The 18,790-nt window shown below is 37.3% G+C and overlaps 1 protein-coding gene and 1 long non-coding RNA gene across 2 annotated transcripts in view; both read right to left on the reverse strand.

The window, feature by feature from the left end:
• Positions 1-763: 763 nt before the first annotated feature.
• Positions 764-13,549, reverse strand: LOC129652736 (uncharacterized). Its single transcript, XR_008714720.1, has 3 exons — positions 13,342-13,549; positions 2,143-2,188; positions 764-965 (listed from the first exon to the last, which is right to left on the reverse strand). It is a non-coding gene; the product is annotated as an uncharacterized LOC129652736 (long non-coding RNA).
• Positions 13,550-14,827: 1,278 nt separating this feature from the next.
• The window catches only part of LOC129652735 (ankyrin repeat domain-containing protein 30A), a 141,991-nt gene continuing 138,028 nt past the window's right edge, over positions 14,828-18,790 (reverse strand). Inside the window, exon 5 of the mRNA XM_055581665.1 lies at positions 14,828-16,044. Coding sequence (XP_055437640.1) covers positions 15,871-16,044 — 174 coding nt within the window. The 3' untranslated portion in view covers positions 14,828-15,870. The remainder of the gene's footprint in view (positions 16,045-18,790) is intronic.

The raw sequence follows: 18,790 nt of genomic DNA on the forward strand, positions 1-18,790 counted from the left end.
GTTAATTCATTTAAAAGGCAAAAACTCGGGCAAATCTTATTTCTCCATGAGGAAAGGCCTATGAATCTATGTTTAAAGTTACATATAGGAAGTTTTATGCCACTATTAGCAATTGTAGCACATCAAAACATTGAGGGAAGCCATAACAGCAGTATCTAAATTTTTAGGTAGTAATAAAAACTGGCAATACAAAAATGCTATCAATCAACACCACTAAATATTAATGACAAGTCTGCTTGTTTGGATGCTGTTTAAATAGCTGATATTAGAGCTCAGTCTGAGCTCTAACTATTAATTAAATATTTATTTAATTATTAAATATTAAATTAATTAAATATTAATGGCAAGTCTACTTGCTTGGGTGCTGTTTAAATAGCTGGTATTAGAGCTCAGTCTGAGTTTGTAAAGGGCATCCCTGGTGGCTAAAATGGTAAAGAATCACCATTCAGGTGACCTCAGTTTGATCCCAGGATCTGGAAGATCCCCTGGAGAAGGGAATGGCTCCCCATTCCAGTATTCTTGCCTGGAGAATTCCATGGACAGAGGAACCTGGTGGGCTACAGTCCATGGGGTCACACAGAGTCAGAAACAATTGAGTGACTAACACTATCACTTAGAATATGGAAAATTCAACAGTGCTGATGTTTAAATCTACTAAAAAGTAACTTAGATGCAGAGAACATCACTTAAAATGCTATATAAATTTTCATCATACACACATAATACAAAAACATTTTCCTTTAATAAAGATTTTCTCATCATGTTTAATGGGAAACAACGAAATATCATGGAAACGTTCCAGTAGAGAAACTTTTCCTATTTATTTTTCTAAATAATGTATTTTTCCTTCCAAATCTGTATATCTTGTTCTTCTGTTTACAAAAGTAGATCATCACACACATTTGACCCATCTGTAGATCCTCAAGAAGACACACTAAAGGCATCAGATGCAAACTGAGCATCAACTGAAAGAAAAGAAAAGAATTCTATTTTTTACCTAAAATACTTGGGTTAACTAAGATTAGTAAAACAAAACAAAACAAACAAACAAAAAAGAACAAACAAACAAAACCTGAGACCTTTCCTAGTATTCTGAAAAATGAAATATATCTATAGATGACACAAGATAAAATACTAATCAAGATTATGATTTTATAATCTGCTTATGGTCTCATGTGGGGCTGAGTATCAGAGCTCCTGGTTTTCTCATTCTTCATTCATGTACTCTGCAATTGAGTGAATTGATGAATACTCATGCATTCATGCAAAGGTTCTGTGACAAGCACTGGAATTACAAGATGAAGGTGACCCAGTCCACCCTGAAAAATGATATGCCCTAAACTAGAAAAACAAACAGGCAATTTCCATACAGAGTCACAAATACTAAGATATAAAAGACGGCACAAGGAACACTCAGGAGGGGAAGCCAGCTTTGTGTCAATACTGCCAGCTTTTTGGTGGAGGGGATATGTATGTAGCTACCTAAAGGACAGGGAAAAGTAAAAGAGATAGAGGGGAGAAGCATGTACAAAGACCAGAGGTGAGCAAGCGAATCTGTGGGATCCTACATAGTCTGGCTGGTTAGATGCAGAGCTAAGAGGCAGAGTAAGATGGTAAAGAGATAAGGCAAACTACTTTGGCAGGACCCAAATTGATGTGGGTGTTTGGAGCATTTCCTGAGGGTAAAATATAAACTGGTGACGTATCTAGTGACAGAGAAATGTTAAAGTCACCTACCAAGTGACAGCTACACAAACGTGACTGCTTGAGTCTGGCTTTCCTAACCTTAACCTCTTCCAGACACTTGAGAAGTTGATGAGTGGCACGTTTTCTGAGAATAGTGTCAGGGTGTAGGAAGATAGCTCCACAAGGATGGAGGAAGTAGAAGGATACAGCTAGAAATAAAAAGAAATGCACAGACTTTCAGAGACTGTTTTTCAAGCTATGGTACATGATGGATAAATGAAGAAGGATATTTTTCACTATGACTGCTCATGTTTTCACATTTTTCATTAGCTATGTATAAAAAAATATTTAACATAGCATCTGTTATCCAAACAATGGAAAGAGATGCCATTTATTGTTTACAGTGTATTTCAGAAATCAATGTCTAAATTTAATTCATACATTTTGGCAACATACCTTCTCTTAGTTCTCTAGCTATACTCCTGTCCAACTCCTGCTGAGTCTGAAATGAGTCAAATATTTATCTTTAAGATAAACAAGTTATATGTTTATAACTTATTAAATGTGACTTTTAAATAATACTTTTATTTTATTTTTTTTATTTTATTTTATTTTTAAACTTTACATAACTGTATTAGTTTTGCCAAATATCAAAATGAATCCGCCACAGGTATACATGTGTTCCCCATCCTGAACCCTCCTCCCTCCTCCCTCCCCACTCCATCCCTCTGGGTCGTCCCAGTGCACCAGCCCCAAGCATCCAGTATCATGCATCAAACCTGGACTGGCAACTCGTTTCATACATGATATTTTACATGTTTCAATGCCATTCTCCCAAATCTTCCCACCCTCTCCCTCTCTCACAGAGTCCATAAGACTGTTCTATACATCAGTGTCTCTTTTGCTGTCTCGTACACAGGGTTATAGTTACCATCTTTCTAAATTCCATATATATGCGTTAGTATACTGTATTGGTGTTTTTCTTTCTGGCTTACTTCACTCTGTATAATAGGCTCCAGTTTCATCCACCTCATTAGAACTGATTCAAATGTATTCTTTTTAATGGCTGAGTAATACTCCATTGTGTATATGTACCACAGCTTTCTTATCCATTCATCTGCTGATGGACATCTAGGTTGCTTCCATGTCCTGGCTATTATAAACAGTGCTGCGATGAACATTGGGGTACATGTGTGTCTTTCCCTTCTGGTTTCCTCAGTGTGTATGCCCAGCAGTGGGATTGCTGGATCATAAGGCAGGTCTATTTCCAGTTTTTTAAGGAATCTCCACACTGTTCTCCATAGTGGCTGTACTAGTTTGCATTCCCACCAACAGTGTAAGAAGGTTCCCTTTTCCCCACACCCTCTCCAGCATTTATTACTTGTAGACTTTTGGATCGCAGCCATTCTGACTGGTGTGAAATGGTGCCTCATAGTGATTTTGATTTGCATTTCTCTGATAATGAGTGATGTTGAGCATCTTTTCAGGTGTTTGTTAGCCATCTGTATGTCTTCTTTGGAGAAATGTCTATTTAGTTCTTTGGCCCATTTTTTGATTGGGTCATTTATTTTTCTGGAGTTGAGCTGTAGGAGTTGCTTGTATATTCTCGAGATTAGTTGTTTGTCAGTTGCTTCATTTGCTATTATCTTCTCCCATTCTGAAGGCTGTCTTTTCACCTTGCTAATAGTTTCCTTTGATGTGCAGAAGCTTTTAAGGTTAATTAGGTCCCATTTGTTTATTTTTGCTTTTATTTCCAATATTCTGGGAGGTGGGTCATAGAGGATCCTGCTGTGATGTATGTCAGAGAGTGTTTTGCCTATGTTCTCCTCTAGGAGTTTTATAGTTTCTGGTCTTACGTTGAGATCTTTAATCCATTTTGAGTTTATTTTTGTGTATGGTGTTAGAAAGTGTTCTAGTTTCATTCTTTTACAAGTGGTTGACCAGATTTCCCAGCACCACTTGTTAAAGAGATTGTCTTTAATCCATTGTAAATTCTTGCCTCCTTTGTCAAAGATAAGGTGTCCATATGTGCGTGGATTTATCCTTGGGCTTTCTATTTTGTTCCATTGATCTATATTTCTGTCTTTGTGCCAGTACCATACTGTCTTGATAACTGTGGCTTTGTAGTACAGCCTGAAGTCAGGTAGGTTGATTCCTCCAGTTCCATTCTTCTTTCTCAAGATCGCTTTGGCTATTCAAGGTTTTTTGTATTTCCATACAAATTGTGAAGTTATTTGTTCTAGCTCTGTGAAGAATGCTGTTGGTAGCTTGATAGGGATTGCATTGAATCTATAGATTGCTTTGGGTAGTATACTCATTTTCACTATATTGATTCTTCCAATCCATGAACATGGTATATTTCTCCATCTGTTAGTGTCCTCTTTGATTTCTTTCACCAGTGTTTTATAGTTTTCTATATATAGGTCTTTAGTTTCTTTAGGTAGATATATTCCTAAGTATTTTATTCTTTCCATTGCAATGGTGAATGGAATTGTTTCCTTAATTTCTCTTTCTGTTTTCTCATTATTAGTGTATAGGAATGCAAGGGATTTCTGTGTGTTGATTTTATATCCTGCAACTTTACTATAGTCATTGATTAGTTCTAGTAATTTTCTGGTGGAGTCTTTAGGGTTTTCTATGTAGAGGATCATGTCATCTGCAAACAGTGAGAGCTTTACTTCTTCTTTTCCAATTTGGATTCCTTTTATTTCTTTTTCTGTTCTGATTGCTGTGGCCAAAACTTCCAAAACTATGTTGAATAGTAATGGTGAAAGTGGGCACCCTTGTCTTGTTCCTGACTTTAGAGGAAATGCTTTCAATTTTTCACCATTGAGGATAATGTTTGCTGTGGGTTTGTCATATATAGCTTTGATTGTGTTGAGGTATGTTCCTTCTATTCCTGCTTTCTGGAGAGTTTTGATCATAAATGGATGTTGAATTTTGTCAAAGGCTTTCTCTGCATCTATTGAGATAATCATATGGTTTTTATTTTTCAATTTGTTAATGTGGTGTATTACATTGATTGATTTGCAGATATTGAAGAATCCTTGCATCACTGGGATAAAGCCCACTTGGTCATGGTGTATGATCTTTTTAATGTGTTGTTGGATTCTGATTGCTAGAATTTTGTTAAGGATTTTTGCATCTATGTTCATCAGTGATATTGGCCTGTAATTTTCTTTTTTTGTGGGATCTTTGTCAGGTTTTGGTATTAGGGTGATGGTGGCCTCATAGAATGAGTGGGACACTGTAAAAGCAGTCCTAAGGGGAAAGTTCATAGCAATACAGGCACACCTCAAGAAACAAGAAAAAAGTCAAATAAATAACCTAACTCTACACCTAAAGCAACTAGAAAAGGAAGAAATGAAGAACCCCAGGGTTAGTAGAAGGAAAGAAATCTTAAAAATTAGAGCAGAAATAAATGCAAAAGAAACAAAAGAGACCATAGCAAAAATCAACAAAGCCAAAAGCTGGTTCTTTGAAAGGATAAATAAAATTGACAAACCATTAGCCAGACTCATCAAGAAACAAAGGGAGAAAAATCAAATCAATAAAATTAGAAATGAAAATGGAGAGATCACAACAGACAACACAGAAATACAAAGGATCATAAGAGACTACTATCAACAATTATATGCCAATAAAATGGACAACGAGGAAGAAATGGACAAATTCTTAGAAAAGTACAACTTTCCAAAACTCGACCGGGAAGAAATAGAAAATCTTAACAGACCCATCACAAGCATGGAATTGAAACTGTAATCAAAAATCTTCCAGCAAACAAAAGCCCAGGTCCAGACGGCTTCACAGCTAAATAATACTTTTAGAGACTAGATCTAACCTTAAGATTACCTCAGTAGAAAAAAAATCACATAAAAAAAATGAATTCCTACTTATTCTGCTTATAGATAACAGAGAACATACCTATGGAATGCTATTTAGATTAATCTGATAAAAAGTACAATAAATATCAGTCTATCAAGTACACATAATTTCAGAGAATTAGGGAATGGCCCATAATCTTCAGAATGATCCATAAGATTACTATCTTCTCCCCTAAAAGCTCCTGGCCTAAATATGTACTTCTGAGACTATTTGATTTCTAGGTGAGGATCCTGTTCAAATGGCGGAAGTAGTTTGAGTCGAATGTTAATAAGGAAAACGCATCTGTGATTTTCTTTAAACTTTTCCATTTAACGAAAACACAGAAAGGTGAGAAAATTATATACAAGAAAATGTATATAATGTATATACATATGTGTATGTGTATATATATATATATATATATATATATATATATATGTTGTATACTATACAACAATGTGCCAGCATGATTTAATTCTGAAGATGTTTAGCGAGAAGGATTCTCTCATAAGTTTTAGTTTCTGAACTACGTCCCACAGAAGGGGAAGATCCCACAGGGGTCACTGCAGGGTTGAGGAACAGAGAAGTCACAGCTGCAGGGGCTCTGGCCACTCTTTAGCTAAACTGTTCTATACTTCTCTCCATTTTATATAACATGGCTCCACGCAGAATTTTTTTTTTTTAGAAGAAAGGTTGTTTTCTATGAAGAAAAAAACTTTTGTAAGGTATGAGACACATTGATTTACTCAAAGTTTCTAATTCTGCAAAAGAAGTAACAAAGCCAATGGCACTCTTACTGAGTCCTGTGCCAGCTACTTCCACAGGTTAAGAAAAAACATAGATTTTTAACTATAACATGGACAAAATGAATATATAAATCCTTCTTATATAATTAAACAATGCTTGTGGCATGACATGACTTTCTAACTAAATTATGTGCTTTAAATGCATAAATAAGAATAAATCAACAGCAAACTCCTATTTGTAACAGTTGATATAGTTAATTTAGAAAGGATAAATATTTTTTTAAAAACAAGACAGGGAACTTGAAGGAGAAAATCCTTATTTGAATCAAGCAGGCCAAAACTGAAGAGATTCATCCTTAAAAGGATGTTCATTTCCTCCAGATAAAACCTGATTAACTAAAATCAGTCAACATTGAATTATCCACATTTTGGGTTATTTAGAGCAAAATTTAAAACATGCAACAGATCTCTGTTTACTGTCTAGCATACTGCTATCCAAGCTCTCATCATTAGTTAGTTTATACAAAAAGTATGAGTGTAATCTCAATTGTAATCTAAATCTGCTCAGAAATTACAGTTGAACTTCATTTCCTCAGCCTGAAGTTTCAAGGGGAGGACTTGTATTCCTACCTGCCGTATGAGAAGAGAGGTTTATCTAACAGGTGAGTTTGGGACAAGGAACTAAGAAGTGCCTGCTTGGTTCCAAATCTCTTCTTTGAAAAGATGTTATGTGCCCACAGCACCATGAACTTGGGTCTGCAGTAGGCATCCTGTGTCTGGGATGGGGGTCAAGCATTTGCTTCCTCCCCTTAGGCCTGCATGGGGAAGTGTCTGACTTGGGATGAAGTTTTCAGAGGCCCGCTTTGACTGCACACCTAAAGCACGTCCTCCAGTTTCACGGCTCTCAAGTACTAAGACCCAACATAGCTGCAGTGCTGTCGAAGAAACTTTAGGTTGCTCTTCTATGACGGCAACATGTCAGGTTGAGACGGCATTTAACAAGGGCTACTTGTCTCTGCATCACCAACATCACACAAACACTATCAAAATGATAAACCCGTGTGCACAGATTGAAATGGCTATTTTAACCACAATGATTACACAATGAAAACTGGTTGCAGTTTCAAGCCTCCCATACCATTCATCCAGATGATGTCAAGATAGAGATAAAGTGAGCTTCATTTATAATTTTTAAATGTTTGCATTAACTACAAATTTACAAACATTCTACAACTGCTCATTAAGATAGTTTTTAGAAATTTAAATCAAAATTCTATAAGTAAAATAGCAATTAAAGACATACTCTTGTACAAGAAAATAACAAAAAATGTTAACCTAAAACCAGAAATTAATCTTCTGATTTAGTATTACAAGTTTGTTTAATTCATAAAAAGGATTTATCTAGGATTATTTCAAATAAAAACACATCCATATGTGGTTAGTGTTTAGATGCCAGTGATTCACTTATGCTTGCTTCGTGAATGAAGCTAAGTCGCTTCAGTTGTGTCCGACTCTGTGCAACTCCATAGACGGCAGCCCAACAGGGTCCCCCATCCCTGGGATTTTCCAGGCAAGAACACTGGAGTGGGTTGCCATTTTCTTCTCCAATGCATGAAAGTGAAAAGTGAAAGTGAAGTCACTCAGTCATGTCCGACTCTTCGCGACCCCATGGACTGCAGCCTACCAGGCCCCTCTGTCCATGGGATTTTCCTGGCAAGAGTATTGGATTGGGTTGCCATTGTCACTTATGCTTAAGGGTAGATAAACTGTGGTGGGTGCAGCAAAGCTTGGAAATGATTATGAACCACTGCCAAAGTGAAATCCATTAGAAAGTAAGTCAAACATCTTAAAGTATACTTTCAGTTACTAGGCAATAAGATTTCATTTCTAAAGTAGAATTTCAATGCAGCTTTTCAAGAAATTTAAAAAGTATTTCTTAAAAACAGGAGATCTAGGACCAAAAAAAAAGAAAATCATTAAATGTCTCCTTGATTAGCACAGATAATGACAGCTTTTACTTAGTGTGCATAAGTCAAATAAACAACTCAGAAGTTCACCAAATTAAAAACAAGGATCATTCATATCAGAAATCTGAAACCCAATGAACAAAAGATAACAGACCTAAACTCGGTCAAGTAAGTCTCCATGCTGTTATTTGAAGGGCGTGGAATTGAAGTAGAAAACCCTACATTTGTTCTTGGAGTAAGATTTCTGTTGAGCACTAAAGGATTATTGAAATTTCCAACACAAGGGGGCTCCAGTACTGGCCTTGTGCTAAGAAGGCTGAGTAAAGATCTGTTCTGCTCTTTCTTCACCTCAAGTTTGTTGCGGATCACTGCCAGCCTCTCATGTGTCCTGGGGAAGATGGAAAACACCAACTTTACTCATGTTTCCCTGAATTATCAGGATTTTTAAAGTTGCCATATAGTAAATGGAATTCCCAATAAACTGTTTGAACACTGAAAACACAGAGCAGACCTCCTGTAAACAATGATAGTTGTAACCTTGTTCTAAGTACAAATGTGTCTAGGGCTCCTCAAATAACAAGTCACAGTTGGGAGAGGAGAGAAAGGGCATCAGAGAGAAAGGGAGGTGGCCTCACACTGACACCTGCTGCCCTCTGGGACACACCTGCCTCCAGGAAGCAGTTCAGGGATGAAGAAACACCCCACCCCACAAAGCCACTTTCAAGCATTTGTTTTCACCACCCTTGTATACATGTTTTACTCATGACCTTGGAGAAATTAAACTTTTGGCTCTGAGGTATCACTTAGAGCCACAATCTCAAGAGAGGATGAGAAAGTCAAAGAGTGAGGCTGAAAAGAGCTAAAACAGACCCAGGATCAATTATAAGTATCCCCTGCTTTTCCAAAGTTCACTTTATGTTACTTAACTTCTACAAAGGGCCTATGTCAGAACCTGTTTTTGATGATAGAGGGAAAAAAAAAATCTGAAGACAATTTCTGGTCTCATTTAAAAATCCAAAACTCTAAACAGTGTTCAGTGTATGGTTTTACATTGAGAGGCATCTCACTCCCAGCAGGGAGACTGGCCCCACTGAGCTCCTTTCCCGGAAGCCACACCCCACATCTCAGCATCAAGTCGCCACAGCCCTAAACCCTGTCTGGGAGCACCTGTGCTTCACTTGTGCATATTTATTTTATGTATCGACTTGCAGAATGTGTCCTCGGGTACCTGCTTCTTTGCTTTATGCTGCTTTGGCTTATGAAAGGCTTCCTAGGAGTGCTCTGCTTTCAGATAGTGGGGAAACCTGAACTGGGCACTGCAGGTGGGATCTGCTCTTTCCATTCTCCAGACCCTTCAGTCAGGTCACTATATTACTTTTAGCCACTTTGTGATTTATCCTGCCTTTAACCCATGTGTTAATTTTCCCCTATTTCATAAGTATGCCTTTACATAGTGTGGAAAAACTTGATACAGTACTAATAGTTTGTCTTAAGCACCCCCTTAGCAGTGAACATCTAGTTAGCTTTCACTTCCTATTAATCTCATGTACCCCGCTCTATAAAAATTAGGCTTTAGAGACAAATTAATGAACTAAATTTAGTTTCTGTGATTCTGTGTTTTGACTTGTCTAGTTTATCTTCCAATGACTTTCTAACTTCACATTCTACTAGGTTGAGTTGCTTTTATTTTTCCAACTTTGCTTTATTAGAATCTTCTTGAAAACTTTTCATTTTGGAGAGATCAGATTCCAAGTCTTTAATTCTGAATTCCATCTGTTGAAATTCAGCTTGTGTCTAGGCAAATTGAAAAAGGTAACATTTTTAAAATAATCATTAACCTGGAAAATTATAATTGTTCCCTTTACTTTTGAGTCAGTGATTCAGAGAGCTATTTCAAAGGTGAAAAAAAAAAAAGAGTGAAAGTTTAAAACAGTTATCATTAATGTGAAGTGAATTAAATCTGAATTATAAAATTAAAGTGGAATCACTGTTATAGTAGTACTTATATAATCTGATAATTCAAAGAATAAGAGGATCAACTTAAAATTTTAAAAACTGAACAAGACGACTTAATAATTTAAGAGGATGGTACCAGTTTTAAATCACAATATTTTCTTTTCTTCCTAATGATCTTGTTTTTTACCAATTGGTCTTATAAGTAAAAGGATTCTCTAGTGAGAATCATTCTGAAAGATCAATTTAGTGACAACTGTGATGGAAACTGAAATATTTAAAGGGAAAACAAGTGCCTCCCTTTCTTCCAGAAATCTACAAAACTAACTGCTCTAAGGGAGGTAGAGGAAACACGTAAGCTGTATAGATCCAAAATGTAATGTACAGTGAAAGTGAATTCAAGCATATGAGAGATCAACAAATTAACCTGCAAAAATAGGTTGACTTTTTTTCATTTCTGTATGAGATCCTGTCTTGCTCTTTCTTCAATCTCCTGTTGATATTGCTCTACTTAACTGTGTCCTATCATATTCATTTCTATATGACTTCTGAGGTACACTACTTATTGCTCCAACTTCTTTTTCCTCTCTAGTTTTTTTTTTACATTTCTTTTGCATTAGTTTCATAGATAAAAACACCTGTCGAAAAACTTGATTTTTTTTGCATCCAGATGCAGACATTTTGAAGATGCAGTTTCCAGGTCTGCTGGAAAATCATCAGTCTTCAAGAATAAAAAGATACTGTTTGCTAGTGAAGAAAGTGGACTGAGCACAGCCTAACTCAAACCCAGGATCAAATAAATACAATGGTATTTGTATTGTAGACTGTAGGACCAGAGATTACTCAGAAAATCAAGAAAGAAGTTCAAACCACCAAGAGTCACAAAGTATGTTCTTCACTGTCATCTTTGTCACACAACAATTGCACTTGATTTTATACTCTTTTATTGTTCTACAATAATGTTTTTTCTATCTTTCTTCATAAAATGACTATAAGTCATCTCTTAATAGAATGTCTCTTACTTCTCCTCCCATCTTAATGTCCCAGGATTTTAAAGAAGTTTGAGGGATACTGTATTGAGTTATCTATGGCTAAGTTAATAAGTCCCTCCCAAAGGAAGACTGAGAATAAGACTCTAATTAATAAATCTTGTAAATATGGATTCTAATCCCATAAGCCTTTTTCTGAAGTACAAAGACTTTTTGCTAATTTGAATTGCATTCCAAAGAGAATTATTTGCAAAGTTAAAGAAATCCCATTTCCTAACATTTTACAGAGATGATCCACACATTTTTCTGAACAGCAACAAAAAATGCCTCATTCTTGTAATCTTTGTTACTGTCCATTTATGCAAGACAAGTGCTGTGCATATCAATAAATACTCCCTGTTACAACAATGTATACTTAGCCAAGATTCCCCCTCATGGAAGAAATGTCAACAGTGTAAAATTAGGGGCTAAACTGTTCCTCAGAGACTAGGTAACAAGCACTGATGTGAAAAGGCTCAAAGAGCTGGACAGTCACGAAAGCTCCATGAAGGAGGAGAGACTGGGCACCAGGCCTGAAATAATGAAGGACTACCCAAGAGGAAAAGAAACTGTAAAGACAGAAAGGACAGTCTGAGCAAGGGCCAAGAAAAGGTGAAATCAGCCAGCTAACTTTGAGGATAAGATCCAACCACAGGGAAATAAAAACACGTGCACACAGAATCATGGAAATCAGTGTTCACAACAGCATTATTAATAGTCCCAAAGTGGAAACAACCCAAAGCTCCATCAAGTGATGATGGATACATGGCTTAGCTTACTGTTGACAACCAACAGAAATGGAAGAACTGATACTTGGTATCACATGGATGAACTGCGAAAACATGACTTCAAATGAGCAAAGCTAATCCCAAAGGAGCATACTGCATGATTCCATTTATATAAAATACCGAGGACAGGCATGTCTACAGAGACAGATATTAGACTGGAGGTTGCCTGGGGCTGAGGGAGATGGGAGGCCACGGGTGGTGGCTAAGGGATGCAGGGTTTCTTTTAGGGGGTGATGGAAATGCTCTACAATTGACTGTAGTCACCAGTTACACCTCTCTAGACTAAGAGTTACTGAACTACACATGTTGAGTGGGTTAATTCTATGGTATGTCAATTATATCTCAATAGCTTTAAAAAAAAATCCAATGGCAGGATCCAGATAATCTTCTTAATTCTCTACTTTGGATGTATGTATTCTACACCATCTGAGTACCTCCATGCTTTTACAATATCCTTAAAATGAAAAGGAAAGAAAGCAATGCCTAAACTTTAACTGGTTTGTATAATACCCTTTCTGCACAAGTTATTCTGAAATCCATGAAATAAATATCTACAGAACTCTACAGCCATTCACAAAAGGAAAGATGAGAAATGATAATTTTCTGAACATTCCATTAAACTAATATTATCCTCTGATTTTAATCTGGCTTGGCTCATCATGGTAATACAGCTATCACTTAAAAAGTATTGTTTCCAAGGAAAAAAAAGGCTCTCAAGTTGTGTGAATAATGAGGCACAATTCTCAACTTTCCTAAGGGTAAATAATATAAGAAAAAAGTAATATAATGCAAATGGTAGGATGAAAGTCAGAGTTTAAGGAACGAGTGCATTATAAAGATAAGAAAATTGTAGTAAGTTACTTGGAACAAAAATACAGAAGAAAGCTGACCATGAAAATGAGTGTCCATGAAAATGAGTGTCCTAAAACACTTTATCAGAGAAGGTGATGGCACCCCACTCCAGTACTCTTGCCTGGAAAATCCCATGGACGGAGGAGCCTGATAGGCTGCAGTCCATGGGGTCTCTAGAGTCAGACACGACAGCGACTTCACTTTCACTTCTCACTTTTATGCATTGAAGAAGGAAATGGCAACCCACTCCAGTGTTCTTGCCTGGAGAATCCCAGGGACGCGGGGTGTGGAGGCAGGGTGTGGGGGGATGGGGGTGGGGGGGTTGGGGGGGCCTCGTGGGATGCCGTCCATGAGGTAGCACAGAGTCGGACACGACTGAAGCAACTTAGCAGCAGCAGCAGCAGCAAAACACTTTATCCTACATATTAACTGTTAACAAGTTCAATTTCATACATACCTGACTTGTGAGTTGACGTAGTTGTAGTAGTTTACAATTATTTTTCAAATCCTGTGCCTCTGCTTCTAACTTAGCACAATAACATGACATGACTTTCAGTGAAGCCTCCGACATAGACTGCTTTTTTACAGCGTCATCCAGTTCCTGTTGAAGTTGTCTCACAACTCCCTAATAAGATGCTCTGTCACTAGTTAATCAAATCACTTTACTATTATGTTATGTTAATAATAGATAACTCCAACATATGGACTTTGAAAACTATCACCACAGACAGCAACTCACCTTCTTTTTTCCTCCTCATTGACTCTGGTTATAGACAAAGAAGGGGCCACCCTACAGCCTTCCTGATATTAAGTTACTCAGACAAAGGATGCGGTCCCACTGTCCATGCCCTGCCCCTCCCAATAAATCTGCAGAGATTTGCCACCTCACGTCCAGAAAGAAATGAGCGTGTAGGTGGGAAAAGTGATGGAAAATTCCACACTGTGGAAACAGTGTGGAAACATTTTCCTTTCCTTTTTTATTATAAGCTTTGATTAACTCAGAGATCTTCACATATTCCAACCAGTGCTCAGATCTTTCCAATAGATTCCTACCTCAGCAGAAAAATGAGGCCATTTCCTTGTGGCTTATCTAGTAGTGTGTCTATATTAATCCCAAACTCCTAATTTATCCCTCCTCCCCACCTTTGCCCTTAGATAACCACTCTATTCAATATTCTGTAGTCACCTACCTGGAAAAAGGAACTGAAAAATAATGGATATAGTGTACGGATAACTGAATCAACTTGCTGTACATCTGAAACTAACACAAAATTGTAAATCAACCATATTCCAATATAAAAGAAAAATGAAATTTAAAAATGAGCTTGCTCCCATGGCCTTCAAGGAGCCTCCATAACCTGGCCTCTACCTGCCTCCAGACTGCAGCTCCTACAACCCTCTCCCTGACTCACTCCATTCCTGCTGCTCACGAATCCTGCCATCCTTCATTTTTAGAGGACAAGCTTGTATTCAAATGATAGTTATTGATACTTAAAATGATCATTATGAGCAAATTGTTTGTAAAAATGTTAAAGTAAATCATAAATAGCAGTAGGAAGATTAAATCAAGAATAGTTTTGCTAAAACTCACCACCTGAGTCCCAAATTATGATTTAATGATAAGTAGATGCATTTGAAGAGTTGAGAGGCTTTAAGAATAAATGATTCAAGGCTAAAATGTTTCCCATATTAACTCAAATTCACATGAATAAAAATAAAATTGTACCAACAAATATAACAAAAAGCTATGACAAGCTACTGAAGCCAAAGTACGATATATAAAATACAGCCTCTGGGAAACCTGGAATTGACTATCAAGATAATCCAGGTAACTGAAGCTTCATTTCAAAATATTTATTTCAGGTTTGAGCATTTCATTTATCTGCTTCATCATGATACTGAAATGTGGTAACATAAAAATTAAAATTATTACCTTAATAAAGAGTAAGTAACTAGTACCTGTCTATGTTAACAATTTAGAACTAAATTTCTTAACATTTCATAAATGACACAATGTCCCTACGCAAAGTAAAGGATTTCTTTGGTCTAATTTTTATTTGCTGGATACAAGGTATGCTTTTAGGCTGGTTTAGAGAGCACAGATTCACAGCCTGTGTATTTTTTATATTCAACTAGATTCAACATTTAGCCAGAATCAAGAATCACTTTGAACTTTCTTTCACGAAGTCTGAGAATTATTTCTCCTTCTGGATGCTCACTTCTCCTTCTGCTTTCTCATTTTCGTACCAATACATTCTCTCTTTTAAATGAGTCCATTCCTTGATTAACTCCTTGTTTCTTTTCTCCAGCATCAGACCTTGTTTCTCATATTCGGCCTGAAGTTTTCTCACAATCTGCTGAAACTGGTCTTGGATGCTAATGACCGTCTTCTCTTTACTGTCGGCTCCCAGTTGCTGTCAGAGCAACATGTTTTCACTCTGGAGTTGAGATAATCTCTCCTCTAGGATTCCTGCTTTCCAAGGTATGTATTCACTTTGCCTTGTTCATCCTGATACATGTGTTCAGTTTCCTGCTTTTGACACTCTGATTGCCTTAGATCTCTCTGGACACGTTCTAACATCAAAGTCTTTTCTCTAAGATCATCTCTCGTGTGATGCAGCTTGATTTTCAGCTTATTAAAAATACTTTCCACTGTAGATAGTTGCTGGGAAAGCGTCTCATTGTTATCTTTTAGATTAGCCACATCATACTTCATTTTGTCCCGCAAGCATAACCACTCGTCTCTTGCTCTCTGGAAGGCAAGTTCCAGATCTCTTTTTGATGTCTGACCTTGATCATGATCATGTAAGGCAGCAGCCAGTCTAGAACGGTAGGATTTCACTTCCGTTTCCAGTCTTTGTTTACTTTCTTTTTCGTTCTCCAGCTTAGAGTTTAGCATTGTATTCTCAGCTGTCGGACCATTAAGCTAGTCTGTATAGAGGGATATAGTTTTTGTTAACGTTTCCTCTTTCAGTTTTATTGCCTTTTAAAGATCATCATTCTTTACTTTGAGAATTTCAATATCCTCAAAATAGTTCTCTTCCTTTTCCTGATGCTGATTTTTCAGTGCATCTATCTCCAGTCTTAGCATGGCAATTTCCTCCTGCAGCATGAGCTTTTTGTGCAACAGGTCTTCTGTTTCTTCACAACTATCATAAACCTAAGTGAAACAAAGGAGATTTTTAGCTAGTATTCAGTAAAGTGACATTCCATGATTTCTTCTGAAATGAAAGACTAACTTGTATGTTTATACAATGAAAATACTGCACCAAGTGCATCTCCAACAGGAAAAAAATAAGGTTCAAATCAATCCTCAGACTTTATACAAGCAGAAATTCGCAAAGTTTCAAAAATTTGATGGAAGACAATGAATCCACGAAAGTCAAAAAGAAATTCCAAGAGACTTTTCAAGAAGCTCAGAACTGGAAAGGCTTCTCTCTGAACTACAACAAACCCACAAGGATTAAAATAAAAGACTTATAGATCTGACTACACTTAAAAATTGCATCTGATGTGGAATGTTTATATAATGGAAAACTAGTAAGCCAGAAAAAAGAATGGAATAATGCTATTTGCAGCAACAGGGACAGACCTAGACATTATCACCCTAAGTGATATAAATCAGAGACAAATATTATATCATACTGCTTATATGTAGAATCTAAAATGAATTTATTCACACAACAGAAAGAGACTCATAGACACAGAAAACAAACTTATGGTGACCACAGGGGAAAGCAGGGTATGGGAAGGGATAAATTAGGATATTGGGATTAACATATACACACTAGTAGATATAAAATAACCAACAGAGATCTACTGTACAACATAAGGAACTACACTTAATATTCTGCAATAAGAATTTGAAATGGAATATGTGTGTACATATGAGCATATGTGTGAGTGAGTGTGTATGTGTATTAGTGACTCAGTCATGTCCAACTCTTTGGGACCCCATAGACTATATATAGCCTGCCAGGATCCTCTGTCCATGGAATTTCTCAGGCAAGAATACTGGAATGGGTAGCCATTTCCTTCTCCAGGCTGCTGCTTCTATTGCTGCTAAGTCACTTCAGTCGTGTCTGACTCTGTGCAACCCCATAGACTACAGCCCACCAGGCTACCCTGTCCCTGGGATTCTCCAGGAAAGGACACTGGAGTGTGTTGCCATTTCCTTCTCCAATGCATGAAAGTCAAAAGTAAACGTGAAGTCGCTCAGTCGTGTCTGACTCTTAGTGACCCCACAGACTGCAGCCTACCAGGCTCCTCTGCCCATGCAATTTTCCAGGCAAGAGTACGGGAATGGGGTGCCATTGCCTTCTCCACATTCTCCAGGGGATATTCCCAACCCAAGGACTGAACCCAGGTCTCCTGCATTGCAGGCAGATTCTTTACAGTCTGAAACAGCAGGGAAGCCCCATTTATATGATATATACACACATATACAAATATATCTGAATCACTGTGCTGTATACCTGAAACTAACAGAATATTGTTAATCAACTATAATTCAATAAACCACACCACTTGCTAGGTTTATAAACGCAGCATTTGATACCTCCTATACATCTACTTCACAGCAAGAGCCTTAACTCTGTATAAATAGACTAAATTTTGTACAAAAGGTTTTTCCTTGAGAATATGCTACCTTCTAACATTTTAATAGGCAATTACAAGAATTACACCTATTGACAACTGTACTAGGCACTTCTACAAACATTAATTAACTCATGAGCTGTAATGATTCTGGAAAGGAAAAAGTTAAAAATATGAGTAAGCTGCAGGCTTTTCACCAGGTCTTTGGACTCTACTAGTCTTACAGAGAAGGCAATGGCACCCCACTCCAGTACTTTTGCCTGGAGAATCCCAGGGACGGGGGAGCCTGGTGGGCTGCCATCTATGGGGTCGCACAGATTCGGACACGACTGAAGCAACTTAGCAGCAGCAGCAGCAGTCTTCTTACATCAAACCACATGTCTCTACTACAAACATATCAATACAAAATAAGCTTCCTATTTCATTCATGGCACATACACTAATGGTAAATAAGCTAAAATTTAGAAAGCTCTTAGAAAACTATGAGATTATTTGCTGCTGCAATAGCTTTCATTATCTCTCCATGTTTAAAATAGTAAGATGGGAAAAAGACAATGAAAAACACTTAATAACTATCACTAAGTATATATTATGCCATATCTATCACTATTTTCAAAAGTTCCTTGTACTGAAATAGGACACTCACAGAGCAGAGGGCTCATTTTCTCACAAGTAGAAGAATCCCATCCAAAATGTGGTCTCTGAACTGCCTATAGTTTCCTCATTACCATTAGGGGAAGTGATAAATAACCTAATGATCAATCGAGGAAGGAAATCATTACCAAAACCCAGAATATCTTTAATTGGTAGCAAGAGTTTCCCCCCTTCCCCGGCTTGGTGCGGGGGAGGCACTTTTATAAATTTATTCTAAAGAAACAAGTTTTTAAAGTGTTCAAAAGTGTTTTCAGAACTGATGTCACAGTTTTTACAAAATGAAAAACAGTAAATGATGTGAAAAGGTCGTTGACAGGGTATTGATTAAAGAAATGGCAGTGGAGCCAAGAATGGACTCTGATTCAGACACTGAAGGTGATGACAAGCATGGAGTGACTGACACATTCACTCCAAAGCAGAGGGACTTGGTCGGGTAGCACAGTCGATGGTGGAACACACATGGTCTTCCTTGCCTAAACCACAATCAGGGTGCCGGCTCCTCCGAGATAGTCACAAAAGATTTGAGATCGATTCCTATGGAAAGTATTAAAGGCCTCTCCTTGGATGAGGCCATCGTATGTCACTACCTGATTGCTCTAGACAAATGGATTTGAATTACAAATACTACTTTCCCGAACTCTTCCCAAGAGCTTTTT

The sequence above is a fragment of the Bubalus kerabau genome, chromosome 5, assembly GCF_029407905.1.
Source record: "Bubalus kerabau isolate K-KA32 ecotype Philippines breed swamp buffalo chromosome 5, PCC_UOA_SB_1v2, whole genome shotgun sequence".
In the NCBI taxonomy this organism is placed as follows: domain Eukaryota; kingdom Metazoa; phylum Chordata; class Mammalia; order Artiodactyla; family Bovidae; genus Bubalus; species Bubalus kerabau.